The sequence below is a fragment of the Grus americana genome, chromosome 3, assembly GCF_028858705.1.
Source record: "Grus americana isolate bGruAme1 chromosome 3, bGruAme1.mat, whole genome shotgun sequence".
Taxonomy (NCBI): domain Eukaryota; kingdom Metazoa; phylum Chordata; class Aves; order Gruiformes; family Gruidae; genus Grus; species Grus americana.
In genome coordinates, this window is record NC_072854.1 from 34,150,848 (window position 1) to 34,172,265 (window position 21,418).

At 43.7% G+C, this 21,418-nt stretch overlaps 3 protein-coding genes across 3 annotated transcripts in view; 2 read left to right on the plus strand and 1 right to left on the minus strand.

The window, feature by feature from the left end:
* Positions 1-3,655, plus strand: part of DDX43 (DEAD-box helicase 43) — an 18,644-nt gene extending 14,989 nt beyond the window's left edge. The window contains exons 15-16 of the mRNA XM_054821851.1: positions 321-408; positions 3,548-3,655. Coding sequence (XP_054677826.1) covers positions 321-408; positions 3,548-3,655 — 196 coding nt within the window. The remainder of the gene's footprint in view (positions 1-320; positions 409-3,547) is intronic.
* On the minus strand, positions 3,243-11,947 carry CGAS (cyclic GMP-AMP synthase). Its single transcript, XM_054821850.1, has 5 exons — positions 10,784-11,947; positions 9,591-9,813; positions 8,554-8,799; positions 7,159-7,261; positions 3,243-6,071 (listed from the first exon to the last, which is right to left on the minus strand). Exons 1-5 carry the CDS (start codon positions 11,945-11,947, stop codon positions 5,714-5,716), a joined length of 2,094 nt encoding a protein of 697 aa, XP_054677825.1. The 3' UTR covers positions 3,243-5,713.
* MTO1 (mitochondrial tRNA translation optimization 1) lies at positions 11,946-19,908 on the plus strand. Its single transcript, XM_054821849.1, is given in 13 exon segments — positions 11,946-12,153; positions 12,380-12,579; positions 13,399-13,516; positions 14,142-14,431; positions 15,786-15,898; positions 16,019-16,209; positions 16,456-16,586; positions 17,008-17,212; positions 17,294-17,465; positions 18,162-18,280; positions 18,768-18,925; positions 19,104-19,294; positions 19,296-19,908. Coding segments are annotated over 13 exon segments (2,121 nt in total). The 3' UTR covers positions 19,321-19,908.
* The last annotated feature ends 1,510 nt before the right edge of the window (positions 19,909-21,418 follow it).

Here is a 21,418-nt window from a genome sequence, read left to right on the forward strand (position 1 = left end):
GTGATTTTTCTTGTGCATGTGTTTATTTTAATCATGAAATGAATGTATGTCTCTTCATACTTAGATATGTTGTCTTTATGCTAGGTTTATTGTCTAAAAGTCAAAATTAGTTGTGCCTTTGCTCCATTTTTAGGCGAATCGTCATATTCTGATCTTTATGAAAAGTTGCTTTCTGTCATGTGCATAGTAAATACTCAAGCCAGTTTTATCTACCAGTTCACTAATATTGCCTGTAGTACAATTTATTATTGTAAAGGTCAGTAGGAAAAGCCTAGCAGCTGTTGTTTTGCAGATCAACAGTTATTTCCTTCTTTGTTTAGACGTACTGGGGAGGCAGTAACGCTTGTCACTAAGAATGATTGGAGGGTTGCATCTGAGCTGATTGAAATTCTGGAACGAGCAAACCAAGTAAGAATACATCCTGCTACTGGGTAAGCTTTATGTTGGTTCTGGGTTACCACCTGAAACAGTTCTTCAAGATCTAAGCCAACTTAGACCTTTCTGGGTGAGTGTTTGTAATGTCCCGGGCAAAAAAGGAGTACCTAAGTCCCTCCTGTTCTGGATACCCTTAGCTGTATTTTACCTTAGAGATGAGTCCCAGAAAAGAACTGGGAACTTTAATCAAAGCCTTCAACATCCAAAGAAAAAGTAACCAACATACAGACACATTGAGGTCTGCAGAGGAATAATAGGATCTATTTTATTTCATATTATTTTATTCCATTTGTATTTCACTTTCTGAACACAAGTACCAATGTTCTTGTTTAACAATGTAAATATTAACAATATTTGTATCAGAGGAAGCTCTGCTATCTATAAGTTTATTATATCTGACAGTTGTGATATCTGCATTTACTTTTCCAAGCTATACTCTTCCCAGCTATCTTTCTTAGAGATGTTCGTAAATAGTATGGGAAATAGGACTGGAATGTGATTTTTGTTTCTTTATTTTAAAGAAACATTTTTTTTCTTGCTACCGTATCTGAGAAACCAGAGACAATTATGTTGTTGTTTCTTGTTATGGCAAGAAACAGTATTTTTCTTGATTTATAGTAAACCTCTAGTTCATACCGTGACTCGAGTTTAATTTTTTTTTTTTTTTAATTTGGGGGGATAGGAGCTCAATGAGTACAAACTAAATTGCTTTTACCTAGGACCTGTCATTGTTATTGTGGACACTTATGCAAACTTTAAACCCCGAGTTAGAATTTCACCTAAATCTTCTGTTTTACAACTCTTCTTTGAAAGATGCTATGCTACTTATTGCAAACCTGATAAGATGCTTTTTTGGGAGGGGCGGGGGGAACAGGACCAAAAAAAAACCCCACACAAACAAGAGTTGTCCCCTAAGAAAGTTGCAGGGTTGCGGGGGGGGGGGGGGGAGGTGTGGCATGGTTGTTTGGGTTTGGGTATTTATTGGTTTTGTTTGTGGGGTTTTGTTGGTTTTCTTAATGTAAGAGATGAAACCAGTAATGATACTTTGAAGCCGCTTAAATAGAACTTAGAGGTGCCTTGTTCTGTATTCTGAGGCAGCCGTTCCCATCCATGCCTTGTCTCCTGCTGCAGACTGTGAAGTTCCCAAACTTTTTTAACATGTGGTAGTTCAACTGGGAATGAGTATCTGAGTTCTGAGGAGAAAAGAGCATCTCTGAATCCTTTCAAGGGTAAATTGGTCACAACATTATTCTCAAACTTTTAGTTATGGCTGATAGAATGGAAGTATCCGTACAGGCAGGGGTTTTTTTCCTCATGACAATTTAAAAATCATTAATTCAGTCTTAAAGCATCATGTAAAAGGGAAGGAGAGCAACCAAAAACATGGTCTGAAGGTTCAGAATACTTCAGTTTCAAAACAAGTAAGGTGCATTTGTTAGCCAGATATTTTCCACTCTTTTTAATATACAGATAATCTCCCTAAAGAAAAACACGTACAACAGAAAGATTCCTGTGTCATGCTGTAGGGATCTTTTATATAAAAAGCTTATTAAGAAGCATGGATGGATTTATTAGGGAATCAGGTGGAGAAACACTGATCTCTGTAATACCAAAAAGAGTGTTTCATGTAAATTATGGCATCTTTATCCTTTTCTGTTTTCTCATTTGGACTAACATACCTAGCTGATATGTTTAGCAGATACACAGATTGTCCATGTAAAAATATCAACACACTATATCTCACTGAGATTTTTGTGTTCCATATCCTGGCTTCTTCCCACTCTTTCCTTGTGTGTGCTCAAAAACCATTCCTGTAAGAAATTGTTGCAATTTGAGTTGGAATAATCATAGAATCATAGAATGGTTTGGGTTGGAAGGGACCTTAAAGACCATCTAGTTCCAACCCCCCTGCTGCGGGCAGGGACGCTCTCCACTAGACCAGGTTGCCCAAAATTAGTCAGATCTAAGCATTTCGAAGGAGACAATATTTAAATTTGTTTGTACTGTACTGGTTGCACTGTATGCGCCACTCACGGAGGGACAAACCACAGAGGCTGAGTAATCACATTAGTACCATGCTCACATGCACTGCAGAAGTTTGCTCTTTGCTCTCTGATCAGGAAACTGATTCTAGACTGGGTATCTTCTACCAGCTGCATGGCTCCATGCTGTAGCAGATTGTTGAAGCAGGCTGGTTTTGATAGTGATCTAAAACCTCTTCTTACAGTGCAGTCACCCATACTGCTTTTTGCTGTAAGCATTGCATTAATGTCTGCATTATGCCTGATCTGGTTCAGGAAGACTTGTTGGACACTGCCTTTGTTCCATGATCTATAAGAATGGTATATGGGGCGGGGGGGTCTTTCTTTCATTCAGTGACCAGTGTCACTCAACCTAATAAAGTCTATCTGTGTTTATTTACATCTTATGAATGTTAGTAACTCTGAGGTGACAAAGTGTGCTGATGATACTATTTACCTCCTGGTCCACATAATTACAAACGTGCCAGAAAGCACCGTGGATGTTGGTAAGGTGCTCTTGTGACCTCCAAGTGGTGGGAGAAGTGACCATTTTCTCCTGCCCTTCTTTTCTTGTGTTTTAGCTTTGTTTTATCAACGTGAGAACCCTTCCTATGGCAGCGTTTTCTTTAAGTACCAAAGTTTCTCTTCAGAGGCTCTTAAAACTTCCAAAAGGAATTCAATATCAATCATAATAGTGTCACATTCAAATATATATGTAGTATGGTATCACCTTTTAAGTAGCATTGGACATTTTTTCCAGCTGTTCATTATCACTGAAAGCCATATTTCTGTCTGAAATACTAATGTTTTAATTAGCTGGTTATATGTTGTCATCAGATACAGTGATACTAGCATACATATGTCATTGAAAATCCAGAGACACTGTGCTAATTATTTTTCAGTGTATTTCAGTATAATTTTGTATAAAAAGATTTCTCTACAGAAAAGACAATTTGCAAAGAGACAGGAGCCAGATAAATAAAAAAACCCAAGTTTGGGAACACACAAATCAATAGCATTTTTGTAAAGCTGAGTCTAAAAGTTTAGATTAATTTAAAACAGACCTTGCTCTCGTGCTGCTTTCTTATCAGGTAGTTCCTAATGAGCTTATTGCAATGGCAGAAAGATACAAACAATTTCAAATCAGAAAAGAAATCGAAAAGGATGTACGAAGACCTCCAAGGCGGCCCTCAAAGTAACTAATCCTTTGAAGTTACCAAAACAAAGTAAGTGATTATACTTAACTGTTAGCATCTACAGGCTTGAATTTAGAAGTTTCTTTTCTTCCTTGCTTGTTTTCTGTACCTATCCCATTTAAATAAAATGCATTTTAAAAGTGGCTTAGAAAAGAAAACTGGATTAACTTTATATAGAAATAAATCTAGTTTTGTGCTTGGGCACTATTTTATTCAAGAAAAAATAATTTCATTATTTTTTTCTTGTGGGTTTGTTTGGTGTCTGGGGGGGGTTTGGTTTTCGGTGGGGGTTTTTTTGTAGTTAAATACACTATTAATATATAAGAATGTAAAAGATAATTTTTCCTTTCATTTTCAGAGAACTGGATTAGTGAACATAAGCAATGTTCGTCAGTGTGGCTTCAAAATACTGTACTTTTTGCATTGATACGCCACATCTGCCAGTGGCATGCAGAAGTATTTCTAAGGATAACTTAGTTATTTAAAAACTACTGCTTGCAAAAACTGATGTTTGCTGAAGCAAAGTGTTTGGATTTTTTTTTTTAAAAAACTTAACATTGAAAGTCATTTTTGTTATGACTTGTGTCTCGAGCTTTTTTTTGAGAGAAGTGCATTTCCTCCTAATGGAGGAGAGCATAACACGAAGTATCTGTTTGTGGCTAACTGGAAGAAAAACAGCTTCTACTTTTGTTCTCATGGATGTAATTTTCTGCCTTAAGGAAGAAAAACAGAATTTACTAGAGCAATTTTAACAAAGTCATGAAAAAAAATACATTTGAATGTCAGCTTTTTCTTTCAGATAAAGTTGACTCATATTTTACATTTCACTGTCAGGTTCTGTCACACAGACCCCTAATGAAAATGGGGTATGGTTTCACTCTTTGGACGTTAAATGAGAAGAAGCTATTCCTTCGTTTGATGCTTGGTCTGAGCTTGTGTTTATTCATGTGTCATATGAGTAAATGAAAAACTAATAAACTGAATTGAATGAGATTAGAATATTTTAGTAAAATTACTCTACATGTTCTTCTAGCCTTCCCTCTTTTTTTATTTGCTCATAATTGAGGTGAAATCTGGGCATTAGTTTAGCCAGTAGGTTATTTCGCCTTCAAACAGTAGGCTAAAAATACGGACTTTCCATGGCTTTGTTTAAGAAAAAGATATTTTTACTTACAGCACAGCAGTTCCCAAATGCTGTGTATTTATCACCTGCACAATTTTAGTAATAGGAAATATTACAATTATTCTTTTTTCCTAATACACTCTTCAACATAAGAAAAATTGAGCTGAATTCTGATTCTGAGAATTTTGCTTTTGATAACCTTTCACATGGAGACCCTTCCTCTTTGGTAGGGGTTGAAGATTCATTTCTTTCTACAAGATTCATCACACATATGCTCACTGGCACAATGACTTTTACTCTCTTGCAGCACATTAGATAATGATTGCTTCCCATCTGAAGTCCAGTGAAAAGACTAATTTCCAAAGCAATTCTGAAGACTCAGAAAAGATAAGTTACTTCAGGAACTTCATGTTGTTTTGATACTGTCTTCTCTTTCTGCTTAACGTTGCTGGTGACTATCCTCTGCAAAATGTCTTCACCCAGTTGATCTGGAGAAGTTGTTCTGGTTTATGTCAAAGTAACTCCAGTGACTTTTTTTCTTCTTTTGAAAGCAAGAGTGTATTTTTGGATATTCTGCAATCAGTCTTCATTTTAAATAAAATTGTCATTTTCCACTTTACCTAGTCATTGATGCCTTTATATTTGGAATTGTAGAAATTACACGTGGGAAATTAACTATTGCAAATTCTTCTACAAGTTCTTAGTATACCTAGAAGATATTTTGCAGGTGACATCTACATTTGGATAGGGAAGATAAATATGACATTTTAAGTAATATTTCTTTTAAGGGTTATGTCCAAGCAGTGTGACTGAAATACACAATTTTCTCTTAGTCATCTTGATATTTTTTGTTATTTGTACTGTCAGACTGCTGAGGAGTAACTTAAGGTGCAGAACTTCTGGTTTTACATATGCAAATCCACATGATTAGATAGGTACTAAAGACATTGTTTACAATAGCTCTCCTGAAATATTGGGAATCTGTTGTTCAATTGATTGTTTATTTTTCTTGAAAGGAAATTACTGCTTGCTTTATCTTGCTGGCTGAGCAGGTTGTATTTGGGAATAAAAAAGTGTGGCAGCTCAGACTTTCGCAGGCAATCCAGAAAATAGCTCAGGTATTTCTGAAAGCAATGATCCAAGTCTCCCAAATGCCAGTCCGTGTCATTCGGCCACATGGCACATGAGTGGAAAAAAGCAGTTTTGACATGGTATGAACAGATTTTTTCTAACTCTTTTGTATGTTCCATTTTAAGTCGCTCTAGAAGATACTTCAGAAGCTTAAGACAAGCTTTCCTGTTAAATAAATAAGAATTTATTAGATGCTTTCTACATAGTTCTAAATATGTATTTCAGATATTAAAATACACAGTGTTCATGAGAGCAATAAAATTGTTCTTTAATACAATAACATTTTCAATGTTTTGAATAAAATCTGGAAAAAGTGCAGCAATAGGCTGGATAATGCTTGAACTACTGCGTATGAAGTCAGACTAGCAATGAAGGATTTCTACTTTAAATGATAGTTTTTGTGCACGCAGCGCTTTCACTGGTAGCCACAGAAATACAAGGTGTTAGTCAGCAGCATGCTTACACTGTACAGCCTCCCAGCTGCAGATGCTACCAGTATAACATGAATTTGGAGCACTGCTTAAGATTAAAGCTGCTCTCTTGGCTTGGATTTACACTGAAGAAAACACCGTTACCTTCCTGTGGCATACCACGACGGGAAGAGGTGTATATGTAGTTTAATACACTGCTAGGTAGGGGCACAGCATGTCTGATAATATAAAGCAAAGACAGTTATGCATTAGTTCTCTTGTGACTCTTGATTCAGTATAAGATGTAATCAAGTAAACTAAGTTGTTTTGCCATTAAGGAGGTTCTGTACCTCATGTGGGTTCTGTTCTTCAAAGAAATGTGGAAACCAGTTTTTATTAGAGTGAAAAATTGCATTTATTCATCCTGATCCCATTCAGTAGTTCTTTTCTCACCATCATTTTAGAAATTGCCTTGGCATGAAGTATAATTTTGTTCCTAAAGCTCAGAAAGCTGAGTCATCAGACTTTTAAACTGGTTCTCCTAAACAGGACTGAGTTGGGGAAAGAGATTACTTAACTCACATCTTTTTGCCTGCTAAGGCAAGTCTGGAATGTAAGCCTGCACTGTGATTTGTTTCCACCTCTCACTGAATAACTGCAAGTCAGATGTTCAGCGAGTACACGCAGTGTTGTGCTGTGGTAGAACAATCATGCCTAAAAGCCTTATTGTTGCTCCCTGTTATAATTAGATCAAACTCTTAATGTTAAACTGAAACAAACAGTGCTAGACAGTACTATGGCTCACACAAGCTTAAAGTAAAATATTCATGTGAAATACCAACCTACAGCACTTTGGTCCATCAGATTCACAACATGTCTTTGACTGGCCGTGGTTGTTGATCATGGCCTTCTCAATGTGTGAGAAAGAGAGTCGCCAGGTGTTTCCTAAAGTTGAGTACAAGATTGTTAAATTCTACATGGCAGTAAGTACCAGTGTCTGTAACTAGGAAAAAAAAAAAGACATTTTATAATTGACTTAATTTTAAATATCAGCAAGTTCTTTGTACTTGTGACTACTATTAATTAATTCCTCCTTATTTCCCCAGCTGCTCCACACAAAGACAATTAGAATGTTATTAATATAGGACACATTTGGGTGCTTTAACAATATTCTCAAGGGTGTTTGGATTTACTTTAAAATTAAACTTAATTCTGAACTTTCCTGCATTTGTTGAACATGATTTGGGGAATTGTACTACTCATAGAAATCTATACCTTTGAATTTCTGTTCTGTATTAGCCTTACTGCATAACCATTCTGGTTTTGAATAAAAAAAAAAAAACCTTCACCCTTGGTTTCAATTTCTTTGCACAGGTAATAGGCTTGTGAGTTTGTCTCAGGTGAGGTGACTGTTCTAACACATTTATTTTTGTTCCTCTGGTAATATTTCTGAAAACGATGATTAACATAGCTCAATCCTGTTTTTAAAACACCAGCAATCATTTTTGTCTTCTTTATGTAAGTTCAACTGTTTCCCTTGCCTGTTTGGTTCAGTTACTCACAGGAAGAGGTAGCTCAGTAGAGCAGTAATGATTTATTTGGCATTGTTGAGATGGGCATGCTAGTTAAAAATACTCTTTGTTGAATTTATCAGCTTTCCTCGTGCAAAGAGAAGTTGGGATATTTCTGTGGACTAACATAGGCTTGGTTCAACAGTGGTCTGAAGGAAAAAAAAAAAACATGTTGTAGCCATACCAGAGTTCAGTGAGAAGCAACCTATCTTGCTAGAAAGTACAGTTTCCTTCCTGCAGAAGTAACTTGTGTGTGCAGTCCCACTTACAGGGGTGTTCCCTGCCTTTTCAGAAATCTTTTATTTTTTCCTTACAAAGCAAAGGAGTGGATGTTGCTGTTAACTACAGCACTAGCACAGGAAAGGTCTGTATTAGTGTCCAACTCCGTAGATTTAATATAATGCTCTTAGGAATGGTTAATATACAGCCTGGCAGAGCATTTTGTCTTTAGATTTCAGTACAGGACAAGCAGTGTCACAAATCTGATGTTTTAAGGAGGGATTTCAATTGTCTTTGATCTGGATATATCCAGGATAAGATAAAGATCTGTACCTTGAAGGCAGAATACTGAACAGAATCTGGATACCCTTTTTATAGCATTCGTAAGTGATCAAGTTGTAGAGAAGATATTTCACAACTTAGACTTATTGGCTGTATTTGAGGTACCTCTTAGAACCTTTTCTTCTTTGTTTTGTTTGGCTACTAAATAAATTGATTTATTTCTGAAATCTCTCCTGACTTTTGTTCCCAGCCACTGTTCAATTTTGAGGCCATCCTGTGTGCTGGGTGGCCAGCTCTGCTGAACTTCCAAAGTCAAGATGATGTCCACTGATATTTCTGTTGTAGAATGTTTGATCTCAAGAGTTATTGCAGGGCTTCCAGCCTTTTTCCTTTTCACAGTTACTTCCGCATCTAGTAACAAAGAAAAAATTTATATATATAGTTACATATCAGGAACTTTTTTTGAAGAATGGTAAGGTTTTTACTTCAGAGGAATTTATAATCAATCAATCAAAAAAAAAAAAACCTGGGTTCAGTCACTGGTTCTTTATCCTAAAGGATATGGATTTTAAATAAAACATTAAGGCCTGTTGAGGAGTTCTACCGAAATAAGGAACATTCTTTTTGAACTGCTCTGTTTGCTTGATTTACTATGTCTACAGAATCAGAAATACAGTAATGTTTTCTAATGAACTGCTTCACTGTTGAAAACAATGAGACTGAAGAGATTTGGTGACAATTTTTCTCCAAAGTCTTCAGAAGCAGAGCACCCTAAAAGGGGATACATTCTCTATACAGATCGATATAAAACATTAGGTAATGTATAAAAGAAAACTCTTCCTTTTGCTACCAGTTCAGCAAATGGCTCTCTGCATATGGCAGATAGACTCAAAATATATAGGTCACGTAGGAAGTACCAAGCACATGAAAGAACCCTTAATAGTCATTATTTTCATACGGAAAGAGGATTGCATAGCAGAGCAATGGGTTGATCACATAATATGATTAGCTTCAACGTGTTTGTGGAGATTCCTGGCACAAGAGCAAACTTGAGATACCAGGGCAGGAGGGGTTACAGTTATAGCTACATCACCATGAAGAAACAGTTGGGGCGGAATCACATTAACAACAGGGCAATGCATATGTGCAGCGTAATTGAATTTTCAGTGTGCCTAGGTGAAGCTTGTTCTCTCAGTACTTACGTTTAATGTGTTTTACTTCTCGTTTAATAATTTCCCTTAGTGCTTGAAGCATTTTAAAGGCTGATAATTTTCCATCTTCATCTAAAAACTCAAGCAAATGCTTTTCTTTTGGATTTCTTTTGAATGTTAGATAATAATAGGCTCCAGTATCATCACTTTCATCCAGCTGAAGTCTTGCAACAGGCATTACAAGCATGATGTCAAACTCATTTGGTTCAGATGTCTGCAAAGTATGAGAATACAATAGTCAATGTGCAACTTAGGTTTTATTCTCTTTAGGCTTTTACACCCATTGCAGTTTTATCTACAACTGCCTTGGTCTACTTTTCACGTGTGAAATACAAACTTATCTCCATTAATTTGTATAACAAGATCGCTGTGCATTTGAGTGGAGAAGAGCAATTTACTGATAGCAGTTCATTTCCTAGCTTTCCAACTTACTAGTTTTTAAGAGAGTTTTAAGATTTTTATCTGTTCTGAATAATGCATAAATGCTGATCTTAGTGATCCTTTTGTATGTAGGAATCAGCTGTGAGGAAAAAAAAATGTATTGCTATGCCTGAAGCTGTTTAAAAAAAAAAAAAAGTGTCCCATGTTTGACTTCGTTTCAGATTGAGCTGGATCCAGGAAAAAAAGTATTGCTATTTCTCCTGGTTTTTTTGAAGGATCCCCCCCCCAAAAAAAAACAACCCAAACCTATAAACTAAAATTATAAACTAAAAACCGGCACGCAGCCTTTCATTCAGTGCTATACCCAACTCGTCGTCTGTTTACACTGGGCTTACCTGCGTGCTGTGCAAGGGCAGGGGCTTGCTGCGGCTTTAAAGCGATTCCCGTTCAGGCAGCGTCTCTTACTAAATGCACATACATTTATTTTTTCAGTAAGTTAGCTATTTTATAATCAATTGTTGTTAATTAACGTAGCAATCCTTAAAGTCTTTTCTCGCCGGGAAGGACCAGCTTACAGCGGTTGCCAAGCGGCAGGAGCGGCGCCAAGCCGGGTCGTGCGAGCCGCCCGCCGCGTCCTCCGCTCGCCGGCCTCCACCTGCCGCCGCGGACACCGTCCGTTTCACCCCGGCTGCGCTGGGCGCCAACCCGGAGCCCGGCCCGGCACCTGGGGTCCGTTCCGCCGGCGGGAGAGGCGCTACCGGCGCAGGGACGGCCGCAGCCCCGCTCGACGCCCCCGCACCCACCTTGACGCGCTCGTAGTAGCTGCCGGCGCCCAGCCGCTCGATGGAGTTGAAGGTGCCGTCTTTGCTCCGGATGGCCTGGATCAGCTGCGAGACGACGTTATTCACCAGCCCCGACGCCTCGGACACGTCCTGACGGCCCAGGCTGAGCTGCGACAGCACGTCCCGGAGGCGCAGGGAGCCCACTACCGACGAGGGCTGGCGGACGGCCACGGCTACCATGCCGTCGGGCACCGCCGCTCGCCTTCGCACTGCGGGGGCTCTTGCGGCCGACGCCCTGCTCTGAGGAGCGGGGAGCGCCTCTTCGTCGTCCGCTGCCGGGCCCGCCGGCGGGCTCCTGACGGCGGAGCGCTGCTGCGCCGGGCGGCCGCGCCGGGCGGTAGATCCGTTCCTCTGCGGCGCCTGGAGGGTCGCGGCGCCGCCCGAGCTGCCGCCTGCGTCCCGGCCCGGCGAGGAGCTGCGGGCTGCGCCCCTCACCGCGCCCCGGCCCCGCGAGGCTACGGGCCGCGCCCCCCGCCTGCCCCGCTCCCCTCTGCCACCGGCGCCGTCCATGGCCTCCGCTCCCTTTCCGCACTCGCAGAACAGTGAGTGCGGCCCCGCGGCAAGGGGGTTCCCGCCTCCCGCCTCAGGCAAGTTCCTCTTCCAGGCAGCGCGCCTCCGCTGAGGAAACGAAACCCCCGCCGGGTAGGGGGGGGCCGAGCCACCCGCACTCGCCTGCACTGCTTGGCTCTGCCCGACAGCCCGAGCGCGGGAAAGCTCCGACAGCCGAGCTAGGCCATCCTGGGGGCGCGGCCGCCCGCCCGGCCCGCCTCCGTCCCTCCCTCCAATCCGCTGGGAGCGTTTTCCCGCTTCTGGGCGGCCCCACCTACCCACGGGGCGAGAGCACACAAGCAGAGCACCGGGACCGCTCGGCCTTAGTAGCCGCTCGCTACTGCCAGAGTGGCGGGCCGGGCTCCCGGCAGCACGTGCCGCCCGCCGGGGCTGCCCCTCAGGGAGCGGGGGAACAGGCCCCAGGGCTGCCGCTCCTCCCGCTCCTCGGGAACAAACGGCTCCGCCCCCCAGCGCGGGACAGAGGAGCCGCCGCCGCCGCGGCGTGCCCGCCCCCTGCTTCCGGTTCCGCCAGTTGCCGGGCGGGCCGTCGGTGCTGCCGCCGGGCTTGGGCGCCATGTTGCTGCGCAGCCGGTGGCGCCGCCTGGCGCTATCCCCGGCCCTGCGGCCCGGGCACCGCCGGGCGAGCAGTGAGGCCGGGGCGGCGGCACCGCGCTACGAGGTGGTGGTGATCGGTGGGGGCCATGCGGGGACGGAGGCGGCGGCTGCGGCCGCTCGCGGCGGGGCCCGCACGCTGCTGCTCACGCACAAGATCAGCACCATCGGTACCGCCGGTGGGGGGGTGCCCGGGTGGGGTCGGGGCCGTGCTCGGCCGCGGACGGGGGGAAAGGTACCACAGGGAGCCCGCCCAACCTCCCGCTGCCACCCGGGCCGGGCCCGTTTCCCGCGGGCGCCTCAGGGCTCCCCGGCGTGGGGAGCGGCCATGAGCCGGGGAGGTTGCGGGATCTTTGGATGACGGTGGTGAGGGCTGTCTGTGTGCCCGCTCCCTAGGGGAGATGTCCTGCAACCCCTCCTTCGGTGGCATCGGGAAGGGGCATCTCGTGAGAGAGGTAGACGCTCTGGACGGGCTGTGCGGCCGGGTCTGCGACCGCTCCGGCGTGCACTACAAAGTGCTGAACCGCTGCAAGGGCCCGGCCGTGTGGGGCCTCCGCGCCCAGATCGACCGCGGCCGCTACAAGGAGAACATGCAGGTGAGAGCCGGGGGCGGTGCCGGGCGGGCTGCCAGCGGAGACTGAGCGCCCCTCTTACCTCTCGCATGGACGTTTACAAGTTAAACTTGGCTTTGTGCGGACATAGGCCGGTGTCTGGAAGAGGGCGGCCGGAGGCGGCTGGCTCGGTCTGCGGCAGGCGCTGTGTGCTCGGACGGGCGGCGTGCCCTCGGTCCTTTCTGCCCCACCGCGCCCTGAGGGCAGCCGGCATCTGCATCCCCCAGCTGGGGGGGTGGGGGCGGTGAGAGCATCAGCTGGGGAACGGGACTGCTAGCGTGAGTGGCCCCGAGATTACCCAGGTTAAGGGTACATTAACCATCTCTAGGGTTATCTATCTATACAGACTGGTAAAAACGGCAGCTACTGTTAAAGCTACTGACTAGTGTGAACACATGGGTTTATTTCCAGGGATTTGTTGTGTGTGTTTGTGTGCTGTAGCATTAGAATGAATCACTCTTTTGTGTTTTAATATTTTCCTATCGAACCTAGATACCTTTCTGTTTAGTAATTTAATGCATTGCAAGTTGTTGGACCTCAGCATAGTTTAAAAAATTCTCTGTCATTTTATATACAGGTCAAGCTTCATGACCAAATAGTTTCTTTCGAGCTTAAATTCTTACCTGTGAATGAAAAGTTCTACTTAGTAGATCAGGACAGTAGAGTAACTGAGTGTCTGCCAAGTGATCTGGTGAGAATGGAAAAGGGAGGAGAGTGATAGGTGTTTTCGAAATCAGCAGGTTTTGGCACTGCCCACGTGTCTCAGAACTTCTTAGATTTTTGCAGTAACTCCTTTCATGACAGAAAGAAATCCTTAACACACCACTGTTGACAGTTCATGAGGCGTCTGTGGAGGATCTTCTCTTGACAGAGCCAGAACCAGACCATCCTGGGAAATGCCAAGTCACAGGAGTCGTTCTGGGTATGTGCTAGTAACTCAATAAGCACCTTCAGTTACTCTACACTAAGAGCAACCTTTGGGGCAAACATTTCTGATTCATCTCTAAGAATTAGCCCATAGAGGTGATTTAGGCTAAGTGTGAACTAAACTAGGTTGATTTGTGTAATACAATGAAAAACATACCTGGATTGATAGGATATTGGGAGGTTGCGTAAGTTTAATTTTCTTCAGGCCAGTGATACTGAATTCCACGCTGCGTTTTGAGATTTTATTTGGTAAATGGCATATGCTGCCGACAGCGTTACGGGGCAGTGGTATCCTATTACCACTAGACTTATGTTTTATTATCCCTTGCTGTTCTAGTGAACAAGCTTTCCAAAATAAAGGCCTGGATAGGATTTTTTCCCGGGAGTGGGTTTTCTGCATTAGAGGTAACATGCTTGGAAATAAGAAAAATATAGGAATAACTACATGCTGCTTATTGCAGTTATTACTGTTAATGCTTTTATTATTGAAATGCTGATAATAATAAAAGATAGATAAACCCTCAGTGAACACTGTTAGTCTAGTTTTAGACAGAAGCACCAGAATACCAGGGCTTTGTTGATACTAAAATATGTGCATCTCTGAAAACTTGCTGTTTCAGGGGATGGGAGCACAGTACATGCTGGGAGTGTCATCCTGACCACCGGTACGTTTCTGAGGGGTATGGTCCTCATCGGACTGGAGAAGCACCCGGCTGGGCGGCTAGGGGACCAGCCAGCCATTGGGCTGGCTCAGACTCTGGAGAAACTGGGATTTGCTGTGGGCAGGCTGAAGACTGGGACGCCGCCCCGACTTGCCAAAGATACGATTAATTTCAGTGGTCTGGAGAAACGTGCAGCTGACAATCCTCCTGTGCCGTTCAGCTTCCTCAGCGAGGCCGTATGGATCAAGGTGGGACAGCACACGTCAAATGCACATAGAGTGAGGTGGGAAGCAGATCCGGGGATGTTCATGCTTGGAATCAGCCAGGCAATTGGTGGCTGGGAAAGGGAGCAGGGTTGTGTTCATACTGGAGGTGTTACGTGTCTGAGGACTCTCAATGCAAAGGGAGAAATTGCTTGTTTTCTTTTGAAAGTGAGAACCTTTTTCCTCTCACTTCTCAACTTGAGAAGAAAGCTTTCTTTACTTTTAGAGTCAGAATTACATGAAATACGATAGTGTTAGTAGTATTCTTCATGTGCTGGTTACATGGGTGGCTTACAACGTACTTCTAGTATTAGACTTGCATTGTGGAGATTAATGATGTCTTGCTTGTTACCCCAGCTCTAGAATAAGATTGAAATGTTGAAATTAGAGATCATTAATAGCATTGACTAGGAAAGAGAGAGGATGGAGTTATCCACAGAGCTGGCATGTTAATGGTAACTTAAAAGCAGAAAAACCTCAGTTTCCCAAATTCCAAAAAAAAAAGGGTGGCGTTCTTATATAATGTTGTTAAACAGCACAAAATTAAGTATTGGGAGTTAATTTGACCCAGACCGTATAGGTATTGCAATAAACTATTATAATCATGGTGGGGGCAAAAGTAATATCACTTGAAGTCCTTGGTATGTTTAAGAAACGTTTTAAGGAGTTGAGATGCAATATTATTACTATTTTCATAGAATCATAGAATGGTTTGGGTTGGAAGGGACCTCAAAGATCATCTAGTTCCAACCTCCCTGCTGCGGGCAGGGACACCCTGTGCTAGACCACGTTGCCCAAAGCCACATTTTGAATGGGAGTTTATTGACTCTTTTTCAGAAAAATCAGTGTAATACTTTAAGCGGTGCTTTTTATCCGCACCTTGAATTTACCGTGTTAATTGCAGTGTTTTGTGAGATTTTTTTATTAGGTTTTTTTTCCTTCACCAGACTCTTTAAGTGACTTTTTGCTGTAGGGTCAGCACTTACTCCTCTTACTTCAGAGCTTTGAATTCCTGTGGTCAATTGGAATGCTCTGATATAATGTGTTGCTTTAATAGGAATATCCATCCTGTACTTAGGAATACAGTGTTTAGTATAGAACTTGAATTCTGGACTCCCCAAGTTCTGTTCTGTTCTTGATCTGCTTTTGGGCATGTTGCTCAAGCTCTCTGATTGCTCATGTTCTGTCTGTACGGTGGGTATGACAGCACTACCCTTCTCTCCAGGAAGTGAGAGCCAACCATCATGGAAAAGACCACGAGGATCTGGAGATCCTCCGAGTTGTTCAGTAAGAGTACAGTGTTGTGACTGGAATAATTTTGAGTTTTTGCCTCTTTCAGCCAGAAGATCAGCTGTCATGTTACCTGACTCGCACTACCCTGAAAGCCCAGCAAATTATCCAGGATAACCTCCACCTGAACAACCATATCAGGGAGACAACAAGAGGCCCACGGTAAGTATGTGGCATCACACAAGGCTCTCAATGGCATGAGCTGACAAACTGTCAGCTTTGCTTCTGGAAAGTTACTTTTTCTCCATGTCGGGTGGTGCTTATGGCTATTTACTGTTGCAGGTACTGTCCCTCTCTTGAATCAAAGGTTCTGCGCTTCCCAAACCGAGAACATCAGGTGTGGCTGGAGCCCGAAGGCTTGGAGTCCAATGTCATTTACCCCCAAGGCGTGTCAATGACACTGCCACCTGAGCTCCAGGAGCAGGTCATCAAATCCATCCCAGGCTTGGAAAAAGCCAAGATGTTACAGCCAGGTGAGGGGAGTGAATAGTTATAAATCTATTTGTCGTATTGGTTACCAGTTAATAACAAACAGATTTTGTTTAGAGCATAGCAAAACAAAAGAAATCAGAAAATTAATTCTTGGATATAGGGATTTTTCCTTGTTTTGTAAATAAAAAGTTGATAACCTAAGTCATTCTGCCCCACTGATTGCCTTTGCTGATAAATAGAGACCTTCCAAATCCCTCTCGTAAGATCTGTCTTGTTGTTTGTCGTAGGCTATGGGGTGCAATATGATTTTTTAGATCCCCGTCAACTGACTGCTTCTCTCGAGTCTCGTCTTGTTCAGCGCCTCTTCTTTGCAGGCCAGATAAATGGCACTACAGGCTATGAAGAAGCTGCAGCTCAGGTGAGTGGATCTGATCGTGTATACTCAGCGCTCAGAAAGGGATATTGCCTTGGCGTTTGTCTTTGATACGCAGTCTTGCTAGGCCCGTCTTGCGCTAATGAGATGTTCTTAGTTTTGTTGCTCACCCCAATTCCAGACTTGCCCAGATATTTTTAGTTTTAATGTCTACAGTTGCTGTTACTGAGATTGCAGTGACAAAAGTAATTGGAAGCACTGTCAGATGTTTCAGCATGCAGACTGTGCAGTGGGTATAATTGAAAACATACAGGAATTGTCTCTAGTCATGTCAGCAGGGGCCAAGAAGCCCTTCAGACCCTTGTCATATCGTAATAAAGAAACTGCCTAGATTACTAGCACAGACTGTTGAGTTTTCCAGGGTACAGTTTGACAAGTGAGTCTTTTTTGTTTTCTGTCTGCCTAGGGTGTGATCGCTGGGATCAACGCTTGCCTACGGGTTCGTGGCAAGCCCCCTTTCATCGTCAGTCGCACTGAAGGCTACGTCGGCGTCCTGATCGATGACCTTACCACTCTGGGCACCAGCGAGCCATACCGCATGTTCACCAGCCGCGTGGAGTTCCGCATGTCCCTCCGGCCTGACAATGCCGATGCCAGGCTCACCCACAGAGGTACTGTATTATGGCGGCTCTTGCAGTGAACAGCCCTACTTGATTGTAGGTCTTTGTGTCATATGCCATCTGTCTCTGCAGGTTTTGAAGAAGCTGGGTGTGTGTCACAGCAGCGATATGAACAAGCGGTTAAGATGAGAGCTGCTTTACAGGATGGAATTGCAACACTAAAATCCTTTCAGTTCAGTGTATCTAAATGGTCCCAGTTAATACCAGAAGTTCCCATCAGTAGCAGTCGAAGGTCCCCTGTCAGGTAAAGGTTACAGCTGAAGCTTTCTGGTCTGACCTACACTTGCTTTAGCACTTCAGGCTAGTGGTTTCACAGCGTTTGTCCATCCTCCCTGAAGCTGTCGGTACTCCAAGACTTCAGCTTTACCACCTTCAGGGGATAGACATCTGATGTTTGCCTACAGACAAGTGTGATGTTGGTGTTTTTACTATGCCCTGTTTCCTGGCTCTCAAAGCAAAGGGGTACTCCACTGGCCTAGTCAGTTCTTGCTGTCCGTATTGAGAGCGTCACCAAGTGGTGACTGTTTTGCAGTGGGTTGCTGCTTTGCTGAAAGCTTGATAAAGCAGCGATTGATTTCAGGCTAGTGTCAGATGGTAGCTGTTCTTGTACGTGAAGACCCTTTCTTCCCTTATCCATCCTTTATCTCACCTTACCTTTTCTGTTGTTTTAAATCACTGACTAAGACCTGGCTGATTCAATCTATCTGAAAGGTTCCCCTTGATGCACTTACTTCATCTCTTCTATCTTGCTGTTCTTTTTTCATAAAGAGTTTAACAGCTCTTCTCTGTACTGAGAGGAGGTGGTAGGGAGGTGAGCTTGGCTCTGGAGTTGTTCTGGCTTATGTTGAGATCTTGACAAGTTTGAGCTGGGAACAGCTGTAAATCTGCCTTATGCAAGTGACTCCTTCCTTCCATAAAAACTTACCTTTGTTCTCCACAGCGCCTTTGACATCCTTCAGTATCAGGAGGCCAACATGGAGGTTCTGGCAAGGGCTGTCCCGGAGCCCCTGGGAAAGCTTGCTCAATGGAGAGAACTGGCTGAGAGATTGAAAATAGAAGGTAGAGTACAAGAGTTATGATCTCTTAGTGGGATCTGCGTACATTTTGTTCAGTAAGGGGAGAGCCAGCCCGTTCATCCCAGTGCGTTTCATGTTGCTGCTTAGTGAAATGAACCACTGTTACTGGAGCATGCACCTTTTACCATAGGCCACAGCCCTGTGCAAGCACCCATGTTTCACTTCGTGGGGTGAGATCAATTATTTCTCTTCGCTCCTGGCTTCTTCCTCTGTACTGCTCTGTCAGATAGACCATCCTTTCCTCGGATGAGAGGAGAAGCCAACCTGTGTATCTTAATTCCTGTAACAAACTAAAGAGTATGACTTCTTCAAGGCAGTGATGTCAATTAGGCTCTTTAGTCTGGGAGGGTGGAAATTTCATTAGAAGCTTTTGACCATCTCAGTGGAATTACTCATTCTGCTTCCAAGAATTCCTCTTTCACATGAACATCTATATCTGGTCTTCTTGTTTCATTGATCTTCCATCACAGCTACTTATGAGTGGTGTGTAGTCAATCAACAGCAGGAAATAGAAGAAGTGCGTCGTGATGAAGCCCTCCAACTGCCAGAGGACCTAGATTACTTTACCATTGATGCATCGCTCTCAGCAGAGGTGCGGGAGAAACTGGATTCCAACCGTCCCCAGACGGTAAGATACTGGGCCACAGCAAGGTTGAGCAGCAATGAAATCCCTTCTGTGTCTTCCCAAGGGACGTGGGGAGTGAGGAGAATCGGGGAAAGGAATACCCACAGGTTTTGATCTCATCTCTCACTAGCTCCAGCATGTAGGTTTATTCTTGGTTAACTTGTCCTGTTTCCACACGCAGATTGGTGCAGTCAGCCGCATCCCTGGAATTACACCAGCTGCTATTGTTAACCTGCTAAGATTTGTGAAAACCAATCACCAGAAGACAGGGAAGCTAAAAGTGTTACCTCAGAATGGCAAGTATTTACCGGGGAAAACATACTCAGAGAAAGCAACTTCTCAAAGACCGATTTCAGCAGAGTTTTCTGAAGAGTACCTTTGTTAAAACACCTTTGTAGAGAAGTGTACCCCTCCTGCCAGAGTACAGGGCGAGATCACCTGTGATTGCTCACGAGCCTCTTCACAGATAAAACCCTTGCTGGCTGGATCCAAAGCAGTTCTAGTTATGTCCTGTGGCAGTGTCATTGAGTAAAACGAAGATGACAAATGCGCAAACCTTGAGTAATTGCTCAGGAACCTAAATACAGCCTGTGGTTTTGCCAATCCAAATGAAAAGACAGAGGAACTGCTTTTATAGTTCCACTCATTTGGAAGATGTCAGATAGTCAAAATCTGTTCTTAAGTGTTTTGGAAGGGACAGTGTTTTGCTCTTCTGAAATGAATAAGAAACGTTACCGTCCTGAACCCATGGCAGCACAAGAGGATTTGAGCTGGAAAAGGTGTTCCATTGATTTTAGTATGTGTTCGTAGCTGCGCAATGACTACGCACAGTCTGATTGTCAGCCAAGACAAAACACTTGGCTGTGAAAATGTGTGCTGTATGAATATTTAAACTTATGTAGGAGACTGATTGAATGTAAACACTGTATCCTGGGTTTTTTTCTCCTTTAAAATTAATAAAGCTTACCTTGAAATTTGCTGAAGAACTTGGTTGCCACTTAGCTTTGAGTAGAGCCTTAGTGGTTCACTGGGTTACAATTCACGCAGGTAAGGTGGGGTGAGAGTCGCTGCAGAGCTGGTGAAGGCAGCTGGGGCAACATTCGCTGCCTAGGACAGGGTGCTGGGGGTGGGAGGACGTGTGGGAACCTCCCCCAGGGACCTCAGCTCTGGGCAGCGCGGTGCCGGACAGACTGACGTGCTGGGGGCCAGGGGTGTGTGGCTTGGCAGCCCAGGGGAACAGGACCAGGGGTTTCTTAACAGCACCAGTCCTGCAAGTGACAGTAATGTAACTTGCATCTCAATGAGATACGCTTTGGGCAGTCAATTTGTCACGTGCCATCAAGAAGCAGTAAACTAAAGCTGTTGCTAAGCACCTACTGAATCCTGGCCTGGCTTGGGCAGCAGTCTCTGCTGCTAGTCTCATTTCTGAGCATCCTCTGAATGGGCTGGGCAAACAGGCTTGCTTGGGAACAAGTTTTGTGGCAGTTAAATCACGGAATCATTCAAGTTGGAAGAGAGACACTTGAGATCATGGAGTCCAACCATAAACCATATACATACGTATAGCTATCATTTTGAAATTATGATCCTGGACTTTTCTCTGTCTTATTTGCTCTGGGTGAGTGGTTCCTTTCCTGTCCAAAGAAAGGAGTCGGAGCAAGTTCGTATTGTTGGCAGAGACCCGGTGGTGCAGCAGGAGGAAGGGCAGAGCTCACAACTTGCTTTGGGGCATCATCTGCCCGCCTGAAGGTACCTCCCTGTCCCCAGCTCTTGGCTTCTACGGAACAGCTTTAGACACACAATCTGTGCATCAGTTCATGTCAGAATGGCTCAGTAAAGCTCATGTGTATCTGCCCCTTTATGTCTGTGGCCTGTTTTCTGTTCAGCTTTGTTGGCTCAAAGAATTAATTCAGCTTTGTAAGCCTTAAGCATAGTGTAAGGAAGGCAGTTACGTTTTCTGTGATGTAACAGGTTCCAGGTATAGTGCTCCTGAGATTCCAGCTATGTGAATCCAAGGTAGCCCTGAATCCTGGGCCTCTGCCCATTCAAAGCAGCGGAGCTTCTGATAGAGAAAGTTCACACTTTCTTCAATGCATTATTTTTGTATTGTGATTGATTTTGATGTACCCGTGTCTGTAAAAAACTTAGATACAGTTTTTACAGACTAGGAAGGAAGCCCTGCTGATAGCTTCCTCTTCACACTTTTAAGCAGATTGTGCAATCTCAAAACTGTATTTCCTAGTTGGTGTCAGCAGGCATTTGGCAGGAAAACCTTGCTTCCAATAATGTGTGTCTTGAAAGTCAAGCCCTTCACACCCTGCTACAAAAGGAAATGCTTTTTCCTTTGCTTTCTCTGCTAAATTTCTGTTGCTACAAAGGCCTTGGTTCAGGTCTCACACCAGTGTAACTTGAAGGGTGATTCCGCTGAGCTAGGCTGCACTGGTGTCAAAAGAAGAGCAGAAGGAGTGGGCTTTCGCTTTTTTTACTTCTAGCAAT

Bases quoted from the DNA above. Each gene is read 5' to 3' on its own strand.
- CGAS (XM_054821850.1), bottom strand. From the start codon at position 11,947: ATGGCGCCCAAGCCCGGCGGCAGCACCGACGGCCCGCCCGGCAACTGG. The intron at 9,814-10,783 runs GTGGGTGCGGGG...CATACTTTGCAG, and splicing joins GCTACTACGAGCGCGTCAAG to ACATCTGAACCAAATGAGTT. The intron at 6,072-7,158 runs GTTGGTATTTCA...TTTATTTAACAG, and splicing joins GATGGACCAAAGTGCTGTAG to GAAAGCTTGTCTTAAGCTTC.